Source organism: Paralichthys olivaceus, chromosome 2, assembly GCF_024713975.1.
Source record: "Paralichthys olivaceus isolate ysfri-2021 chromosome 2, ASM2471397v2, whole genome shotgun sequence".
NCBI lineage: Eukaryota > Metazoa > Chordata > Actinopteri > Pleuronectiformes > Paralichthyidae > Paralichthys > Paralichthys olivaceus.
In genome coordinates, this window is record NC_091094.1 from 11,967,025 (window position 1) to 11,976,773 (window position 9,749).

General features: G+C 40.0%; 3 protein-coding genes and 1 long non-coding RNA gene across 4 annotated transcripts; 2 read left to right on the forward strand and 2 right to left on the reverse strand.

Annotated features, from left to right (window-relative positions):
* Positions 1 to 175: 175 nt before the first annotated feature.
* LOC138412392 (uncharacterized) lies at positions 176 to 3,931 on the reverse strand. The gene is made up of 3 exons (XR_011244793.1): positions 3,814 to 3,931; positions 2,509 to 2,606; positions 176 to 2,221 (listed from the first exon to the last, which is right to left on the reverse strand). It is a non-coding gene; the product is annotated as an uncharacterized lncRNA (long non-coding RNA).
* On the forward strand, positions 1,714 to 2,998 carry LOC109638632 (heat shock protein beta-7-like). The gene is made up of 4 exons (XM_020101696.2): positions 1,714 to 1,849; positions 1,968 to 2,101; positions 2,607 to 2,732; positions 2,827 to 2,998. The coding sequence occupies exons 1-4, from the start codon at positions 1,771 to 1,773 to the stop codon at positions 2,830 to 2,832; spliced, it is 345 nt and encodes a 114-aa protein (XP_019957255.1). The 5' UTR covers positions 1,714 to 1,770; the 3' UTR covers positions 2,833 to 2,998.
* On the forward strand, positions 2,992 to 5,776 carry cplane2 (ciliogenesis and planar polarity effector 2). The gene is made up of 5 exons (XM_020101694.2): positions 2,992 to 3,740; positions 3,874 to 4,026; positions 4,150 to 4,274; positions 4,422 to 4,561; positions 4,809 to 5,776. The coding sequence occupies exons 1-5, from the start codon at positions 3,629 to 3,631 to the stop codon at positions 5,029 to 5,031; spliced, it is 753 nt and encodes a 250-aa protein (XP_019957253.2). The 5' UTR covers positions 2,992 to 3,628; the 3' UTR covers positions 5,032 to 5,776.
* On the reverse strand, positions 5,434 to 9,608 carry LOC109638630 (rho guanine nucleotide exchange factor 19). Its single transcript, XM_020101693.2, has 12 exons — positions 8,941 to 9,608; positions 8,719 to 8,856; positions 8,577 to 8,641; positions 8,200 to 8,486; positions 7,609 to 7,769; positions 7,378 to 7,530; positions 7,175 to 7,304; positions 7,017 to 7,091; positions 6,749 to 6,841; positions 6,493 to 6,641; positions 6,118 to 6,282; positions 5,434 to 6,028 (listed from the first exon to the last, which is right to left on the reverse strand). Exons 1-12 carry the CDS (start codon positions 9,153 to 9,155, stop codon positions 5,983 to 5,985), a joined length of 1,677 nt encoding a protein of 558 aa, XP_019957252.1. The 5' UTR covers positions 9,156 to 9,608; the 3' UTR covers positions 5,434 to 5,982.
* Between the last annotated feature and the right edge of the window lie 141 nt (positions 9,609 to 9,749).

Sequence of the window (9,749 nt, forward strand, 5' to 3'; positions counted from 1 at the left end):
TTTTGTGTTTATATCAGTTTCTAAGTCGTTATTAAATATCGTAGCAATTATTGGATCAGTTAACATAAAACTGAGGATTCATGCTCCCCAGAGGGTGAATCCTATTGACTTTGGTGACATTGCCTCTCATGCCACCATGAGGTTGTTTGTACAACTGAGTGAAATACCACAAAAACTATTGGATGGATTCATTACTGACATTCACTTACATTGTACTTAATAATACATACAAAATGATAACTGATGAAAACACTGATCTCATTTAAACTGTCCAGGAATAACAACCTGTACATATTTTATCCATCAATCAGTGCATTTGTAAAGCACTTCACATATGAACAATGAAACACAGAGTACTTGTACCCTACCCATTAATGCTCAGAGCAAAACATCATTATCAGGAACTGAGGAAGCTCTGGGGTTAATCTGATAAATTTGAAAGGAGGTTGCACCAAAGGCAGATAAACAAAGAAAGATAAAACAGCGAAGATAAAAAAAAAAATGTTATCAGAGATGTGAAAAGGATAAAGATAAAACAATAAAATGCCAAAAGAGATCCTTGATGTGAAGGGATTATGATAAAGTAAAAATTAGATAAAGACTAAATAAACTGAAATAAACTGAAATAGAAATAATAAGATTAGATAAAGAAAGAAAAATGATAAAATAATAACATATTAAAAATATAAAATGCTAAAAAAAGGAGTAAATTAGGGTATTAAAAGTGAAAACAATTACAAGAGTAAATAAGTAATTGGATAAATAAATAATTGATATGTAAAACAGCCCAAAATCTATAAATAGACAAACACAGACAGATAAACAAACAGATACATTTAAAAAAATGTATTGTTTACTGTATTGTACCTAAATGTTTGAAAGAGTACAGACATTAATGCTTCCTCTCCTGACATAATGCTCTTCATTCTTACACCATCATAACATGTATCCTAGCAACACTGCTACACATTCAAACCCTATATATTCTTCACACTATCGTGATAACCTCTAAAGAACTTTATTCTGACACCATGCTCTTGTCTTACACATGAATTCACCACAACACGTCCTGACTATTTTTTTCTCTCTGACAGTCGACTCCTCTTCACACTCAGCAGCACACCCTAACCAAGCTTGTTTCGGTTGATGCCTGTCGTCCAGATGGAGCTGATCAACCTCGATGACTTATACCAAGGTGGGGCAGAATGTCACACCTACGCACAACTGTGCTCCATCATACCACTGCCACTTCGACGTATTGACCCCCCTCCCCCTCTGCCTCTGTAAGGCCTTCAATAGAAATCGGTGCAGTGTCATTTTTGAGACACTTACACACCTTAAAAAAAAAGGTAGATTTTATTACAAATCTTGTCTCAAAGCTCATTTGGTGCATCTAAATGCTGCATCTCTTGACTTGAGGTTGAGGACGACAGCTCTTTCGCTATCACACGTGATAATTACAGCTTATTCCTTCACGTCGCTTCTCACACGAACACACCAAGACAAACACAGGCTGCCAGTAGTCAGGGGTGCGGTGAGAAATTCTGGACCCTTCGACAACCGTTCAACAAAAGTTCTGACACACTAAATATCTTAAATCTGTGTCATCTTCTTCCCAGCGGAATCATTCAGGGGCATCACATCTCCCACAACCTCCCAGTTGCCTATAAAAGAGTCTTTCATCAGAGACCAGAATCCAAGAGACTAGAATGAGCTCTCCTGGATTGTAGATACAGTCAGCAAGAGATACAGTTCACGTCCTCAGTCTGTATGGAGAAAGGTCGAGGTATTTTCTCTGAAGATTCAGGATCAAAACCTCAGCAGAGCAGTCGAGAACACAAATTCGCAGGTCAGTTGAACAAAGATTGATGGATATGTATGATTTAGAAAACCATCCAGGAGAAACACTCCGTTTTATTTTTGTGTAATAATAATAACAAAGTCATCTATTCTATCACTTGTTCCAGAACATTCGTATCCTACTGGGAAGATCCAGGTCATTGGAGACATTTTCCAGTTCACAGTCGATGTGAGCGAATTTTCTCCAGAGGATGTCATCATTACATCCTCAAACAACCTGCTGGAGGTCCACGCTGAGAAGGTGAGCCCACCAGTGGGTCTGGTGCAGACAATGGCTAATGTCATCTGTGTAGTCAAAACAAAAAACCACACAGATGTTCCTCTGGGATGAGTCACTGATGAGGCAGCTGGATGAGGCATGCTTGTGGAATATATAAAAAAAAAAAAAAGAAAAGATGAATTGATTATGGGATTGCAGATTATTATTCACACCCTGCATGGCAGCATTGGATGAAAAGCAAGATTTAAATGAACAAAATGAAAGTAAAAAATAGTAAGTTGTAAATACTTTCTGTGAAACCAAGGTAAATGCGTTTAATTTGTGCTTAAATTGTTTCTAAAGTGGTTATTTAGAAAACAGATGTAGACTTTATGAAGACATGTAGACACCAGAAAGGTTTCAGGAATTAATTATTTTACAAATATTACCTTGGACTTGTGATCTATGAGCTTTTGTCTTTGTTCGATGACCACGCCAATGTATTCAGTTTGAAAACACTTCCTGGTCTCATAATCTTGCTCAACAGCTGGGAGAAGATGGCACAGTCACAAATACGTTATCCCACCGATGCGCTCTACCATCAGACGTGGACCCTGTGTCTGTGACCATGTCCCTGGGGAGCAGCGGGGTCCTGACGGTCAGAGCTCACAGGGTCTGTTCTGTCTGTGATCAACATTTTGTTGTTTCAGAAGCAGAATAAAACTGTCCTCTGATGTCTGTCTCTTTGTTCTGATGTATTTCTACAGATGTAATCTCACCACTACACCAGTGACCCTCCTGTGAAACTCTGGAGTTTAGTGACCTCTACTGGCGAGTTGAGGATCACACAGTGTACCATTCACAGACTATGGGAAATATGAGAAACCTCATCCAGTACAATTGAAGCCACCAACAATGGAAATAAAATGAAAAAAGCAACTTGTTGTTTCTGTTGGTGTGATATTTAAGAATAAGCAATGTAGAATCACAAAGAAACTGCAAGTCTGCGGCTAACTACAAGTTTATACACTTTGGTCACAGAGGTGATCGTTTGTTTCTCTGATATTAGATAATTAGCTTTTGATAAAGAAAACCAAACAGTTAAATAATATTCTGGGTGTTCGGGGTTATCTTCACAACATACTAATTATTTTAAACAACTCTCTTGGTTTTTTAAACTTTGGAAGTGTTATCCATTATAAAAACAAAGGATTACCTCTGTGACCCACATGTATGATAATACACTGAGTTGACAACTCGTGTCTTAAATGAACCGATAATTGAGCACTTTGACAGATTAGATCCAGATAAACTTGTGATTGACGACTTCTTGAAGGCAACACGAAAAAAAGGCGGAAGTGACGAAAGTGGTTGTCATGGGATGTTTTGGTTGACGGAAGTGTTCATGAGTTTTACGCACTAATTTCTGCCCACAGTAGTTTTTAAAGCTCTTACAGTTAATACGACATGTTTTAATATCCACAAGCTAACACCACTTAGCCTCAAACACTCGTCTGTCTGCTCTGACCTCCGTGCGATGCTACCTCCGTTAGCTTCCGAGCTAACAACATGGCAGATGTCCCTGCTCCAGGATCAGTCATCGTAAGTGACTGGCATCGATGTAAAGACAGCAAAGAATATTTCAGCAAGATCCTGCACAAGAAGCGACGCAAGAACTTTGGTAGGTTAATAAAGACACTGCAGTGCAACAAGTGGTTTTACTTGAGAGCTAATTTAAGTTCTTTGGTACTCACATTACACCAGGCATCACGACAAGTGAAAAACTATTGGTTCTTGTAAAATGTGATTCACAGGCTTGTTGGAGTCTCCAGTGATGCCCCCACATGCAGCTGTGGACACGGTTCATTATAAGATCTTCATCTCTGGAAAGAGTGGAGTTGGTAAAACTGCTCTGGCTGCACGACTCGCAGGCCTGAATTTTCCACCTGTGCACTACGAAACAACAGGTGGGTCCGTGCAACAGGCTCCTGAACCAGTGTGACTAAGTGGAATACTAATAAATGAAACCACTTCAAACTATTCTATTTTTACAATGCGGTGTGACTAATGTGCATCTCCTGTTATTGAAGGTATTGAGACGACAGTGGTGTATTGGCCAGTGAAGCTGAGAGAAAGTGGACGAGTGATTTTCTTCCGTCTGCAGCTGTGGGACTGTGGAGAGAACGCCTTGCGTAGATTTGACCATTTGCTTCCGGTATGTATAACATATACTGTATGTTTTTATATAACTGAGTTGTGAACTAATGAGATATAGAAAAAAAGACTGTACTAAATTTGTATGAAAAACACTTTCAATGATCACATTGGACCTCGTGTCACATCACTGTCCTGTGTCTTTCAGTCCTGCAAGGAGCAGGTGGACGCCGTCCTTTTCCTGTTTTCTTTCACTGACAGGACGTCCTTCGACGATCTGTCCAATCAGATTGCTAAGTGGACCGGGCCATCTGTGGGTCGAGTTGTAAAACTGGTGGTCGGCACAAAGTATCCTTTTGTGTTCTTTTGGGTTTCAATTGAGCTATTTTAATAAAGTAATGAACACAGTTATTGAACTCGCGTCAAAGGGTTTGGTCACCAGTTCAATTAATATCCACAGGAGTAACTCTTACTTCTCGTATTGTACATAAAAATAAGAATTCACTTCAAAACAGCTAAAACACTGTTATCTATGCAAAAGTTTTTTTTAATTAAGTAAATACAGACAAGCAGTTGTCCTTAATGCTGGGTTTAGATTTGATCTCTTCATGCACTGTGACGTGGCAGAAAGAGACGTGAGGGACTTTGAGGAGACATGGAGTTTGCCGCTGCTGCGTGTGGGAGGGGAGGTCAGCGATGGCCTGGGTGACGTAGCTCTGCTCCTCAACTGCCTGGCAGAGCAGCTGTGGCATCAGGACTGTGTCACAGCTGGATCAGCCCGCCACCCTTCACAGCAGGACGCAGTGACTCTACTCTGATACAGAAGAGTGGAGGTGAAATGGACCCCAGGGTGTCTGTCGCTGAGGGACTGTCCTCAGCAGCTGGTCTGTGAGAATCTCAGATCTCTCAGGATGAGATGGACGCCTTATATATTTCAACAGTTGCTTATTCTCAAAGGTGTCAACGTCTCATGGCATGTTAGGAGGCCGATGTATTGACATCATGACCTAAGACCAGATACTATCTGGGACTGATCATATTAATGTGATAAAGCTGGAATGCCCTCATTGCTTGTTCTTTAAAATCCAGATTCAGTATTTACCAGTTGTTTAGTTGAAAGAAATAAACACCAAGTGCCTCCTGTTTAGTCATCATGTCGACTTTACATGATTTTTGTGGTCTCCTTCCTCAGCTGTACAGTCAAATTTAAGAAATCTCAATTATCTTTTACCAGGTTTTATTTCAAAACAGTATATAACATCAGTCAAGCATTAATATCATAAGAGCTCTGAATTGTATTTCTGCAAAATGGTTCTTTTAATCACCTGGGGCCACATGTTCTCAGTAAGAATGTTCATTTAGGTTTGTGCTAAAATTGAAATAATATTTCACATTGAGAATCAGTTTTGTTGTGTGTTGTTTGTGTTTTGTTATCTTTTTGACCATCTTCATTTGGTTTAGACATTTGTGCATTAGGCTGATTTAATAAGGTCAAAATAATAAGAAAACTGAACATTGCCTAAGAGGCCAATATTAAATAAAAGTTAAAAAAAGATCCCCTCACACCGTGTGTCTGCTACTGTGAATTTGCTTGTTTGAATTCTCTTGTGTTTTGTCTTATGATGTCATGTGACTGTGCTGAACATTTTGAAGTGCAGTCAAGTTCAGATAAATCTCAAGGGTGAAAATGTGTAAATTATCGAAAATATTAACGTGAATTTAAAACAACCAAAGTTTGATGCCTCAAATTCTAAATTGTCATGATGCCATCACTGTTCACCTGACAGCAACCTCATCCACGCCTCTTTATCTGACCTGTGGTTAAAGAAAAGAAAGCAAAGTAATGACAGATGAATAACTGTCTGATTGAAGAGATGTAATGATCACTGAGAGTTTTCTCTAACCTTGTGTTCGTGACAAATATCATGGCAGTGGGGTGTCCTACTTGACTTTGAGAGAGATGTAGCAGGAAGGAGTCTGAAGGTAAATTCAGGACTTCGGGCTTCAGCTGTTCAACACGCACATGTGCAGGGAACTCAGTGTGATCTCGAACTATGAACCGCTGATCCCTGAGCACGATGCAGAGAGATATCAGTGTTGATTAATGGCCAACAATGGAGATGATCATTTTGATGTTCAACTAAAGCATCTGCTGGGCTGTTTGGTTTCTCATCAGGAAATATTAACATTATGTCTTGCACCTTTTCAGACTGCAGAAGTAACCTATTTACTTTACTCTAAATCGAATTTAAATTTGTTTAGTAGTGTTTCTCAAATACCTTTTGGAGGAGATGATCAGGAGATCATTGAAGAGGTGGAGGTAGACGCTGATGAATGATGTTCTGGAGTTATAAGTCCCCTCCACAGTCAGCTGTCTCATGGGACCCTGGTGCACCAGGAACCGCCCACTCACCACCAGAGGAACTGACTGGATGGAGGAAGAGGTGGTGGTCTATTAAAATGTTTACTGCCATCTACAGGTTATATTGAGAAAATAAAGTTTGTTTTAAACTAAAAAAAGAAACATCTCCTCACCTTAACTTTGTCAAAATCCAGCAGCGCCTCCAGGCAGACCAGCTCCTCAATGTGTTTCATTTTTTGTACTCCCTTGTTACAGTTGGTCACAATCTGGTGAGAGAAAACCAGTGATGAAGTTTTCTGCCTCACTGACTCTACTCATTGTTGAATCAGTCTTATTACCACAATTTACACGACAACATTACTCGACAACTATCATTCCTCTGTTGACTTCTATCTTGATATGATTATTCAGATTTGTGCACTCGAGAGCGAACAGCGTTACCTCATGAATGGCTTTGATTGCTTTTTCAAGATTTGAAATTGAGTCCGTGTCTGGTTCAGTCAGTTTCAGGATGTTCTGAAATGAAAAACACACTTTATGAAACATTGTGAGCCAAGATGATAAAAAATAAAATCAAAATACTTCAATCAGATGCCTACCTCCAGCAGAAGTCTAACACGAGTAATCCTCTGGAAGGGAAGGACGAGGAACGACTTGAGATCCTGTCTTTGACAAACAGGGTCACTCTCGAGCTTCTTGAGTGAAAACACAAAGTCTCTGTTCTGCTGACTGGAAAAAGACCACGAGTGAATGGATTTGATTTACAAAGGTTGATGGTGATAAATACAGAACACACACTTACAGCAGCTGGTTGACCAAGTTCTCCTGATACATCATGTTTGTCACATATGGCACATAGAGATCGTGAAACTGTGAACTATGCTGGAGCACAATGTCTCCAACCTGAGAGATGAACACACTCTCTCCCAGTCGCATCTCCAGATCCATGAGGAACCTACGAGACACTGGCTCAGTATTAACGTCAATACAACCAGTTCAAAAATAGAAGAGGTTCTGTGCGTGGCGCTCTTACTTCTCACTGGCTGCCATGATGGGACGAATGTTGGAAAACAAAAAGTGATGCTCCATCGGAGACAGGGTCTGCTTCAGGGCCTTTGATGCATGGAAATGATTGACAGCCACTCCAAGGCTCCTCAGGTAGGACGCTTCAGAACCGATCAACTCAAACATGGACTTCAAATGAACAAAGCAAGAGGGAGCAGGAACATTTTTAATTTAATTTTTTTAAAACGTCTGCTCCAAATACTGATTATTAATAATAGAAAACGTATTACACAGATTAATGCATATTCATCTGGCGTTATAAATAATCCTAGACTACGGCACTATTAATTCCTTCATGAGTGACATTTTTGCCATGCTAAGAATGCCTATTTTACTGAAAGTACTTTGCAGTTTATAAAAATAGTAGTTTTCAGGTCACAAATGTACAGAATATAATCTATGCTAAGACGCAGAATGAACTTTAAATACAAAATGTTAACATGCTTATGGTAAGAATATCCAGCACCCTACCTTTGCAGGCTAATAAGATGTTACGTGCTAAATTTCAACACATCATAAGTTACGTATCAGTAAAAGTATGAAATAGAGACTATCATACCTCCTGAAGGTGAATCTCTCTGGCGGTCAAACTGCTGAGCAGGCCAGATGCCTTCACCTCATCTAGATCTTGCCAAAGGGTGCATGGAGTCACCTTGATGGGTTGAGTTGAAGGTGAGGATGGCGTCGCTTCAGCAGGGTGCAACTGTGGTGATGAGGTCTCAGAATGGGAACGAGGGCCAAGACGGAACTGCAGACCCTGCAGCGTTATCAGTTCAGACAGAGAACTCTTGTTGAGTCTGTGCAGATCATTCTTCACCTGCAGACAGTAGTCCTGATACAGAGGGACTGCAGAGTGGAGAGAGATACAACAGGGTCTTTTTATTGACGATAAACTCAGTGACTTGTAAGAGGCCTCGAGGAGAAGGGCAGGCTTACAAACGTGGATGTACTTTGACTGGAATGATATGCTCCACTCTGCCTCCTCTACTGGCTCTCCCTCCCTGGTTTGAACAAGCAAACCAAATTTAGTTACTGGAGTACACGGAATATTGAAATGATAACTCATTGCCTCTCTTACCCGTCTGCATTTGTATCCTGATCTTCCTCATCAAATCTGGGAACAGAGAGTAACTCGGGCACTGAGAGCATTTTTGCCAAATTCCACGTGCCCTGTAGAGCCACCGACCTGATGGCAGTCGATATGTCTATGGCAGAGCTGTAGGAAAAATGTTTCATCACCAAAATCCTAGATGAATTCAAAAAGTTGCATATTGTTTACTACAGTACTTGAGATCTTTACCTGTCGTCTTCATGCTGGTTCAGGGAGTCATCGCTCTCATCAAGAGCTCCACTGTCCTGTGCACCATCGTTCTCCAGGGTGGGAAACTCTGCTGAAAGCTGCTCTCTCGCATACGTGGTCAATTCGTTGATATTTCCAAAGTGGGAGTGTAGATTAGTGAGGATGCTACTGCTCGAAGCGCTAAGGTTCTCCTCTATGTAATCAGACTGAGCCATGACGCTTCAGCATGAAACCGTTTCACACAAAACTGCCACTGAGACTTTATTTTAAAACTCTGCTCTGTGACGCATTTATCCACAGCACGGTTCTCCTCAGTCTGCCTCCCAATCACTGAGTTAAATGGCCTCAGTTCAGCGGACTCTGAGCCTTCAGCGGCAATCACACAGACCAGAATCAGCTGTGATATTCCTCACATGAGCAAAGGTCTCGGAGATCATTGATGGACGATGACAGAAAGACTAGATTAGTGCTTCAAAACATAGCCTTCATTATCTTAATCAATTAAGTAAATGAACTGGTAAAAGTGCCACATTAACTTTACTAATTGAGTAAAAGTAAGTTCTTGCATTTAAATATACTTTAAGTATTAAAAGGTTTTTGTCTATTTGTACTTACTTTACTTCCTTTAGTAAAGTACTTCTTAATTACTACTTCCAACACTTTGATTTGATTGGATGAATTAAACCCCCTGTACTTAAAATAAAAAAAAATATAAAAAACTACAGATATTTTCAGGTACAGATATTTTCTTAAGTATGTAGCAGTGTACCATTTAAAATTACCCATAAATAAATCTAGTACAGTAAAGT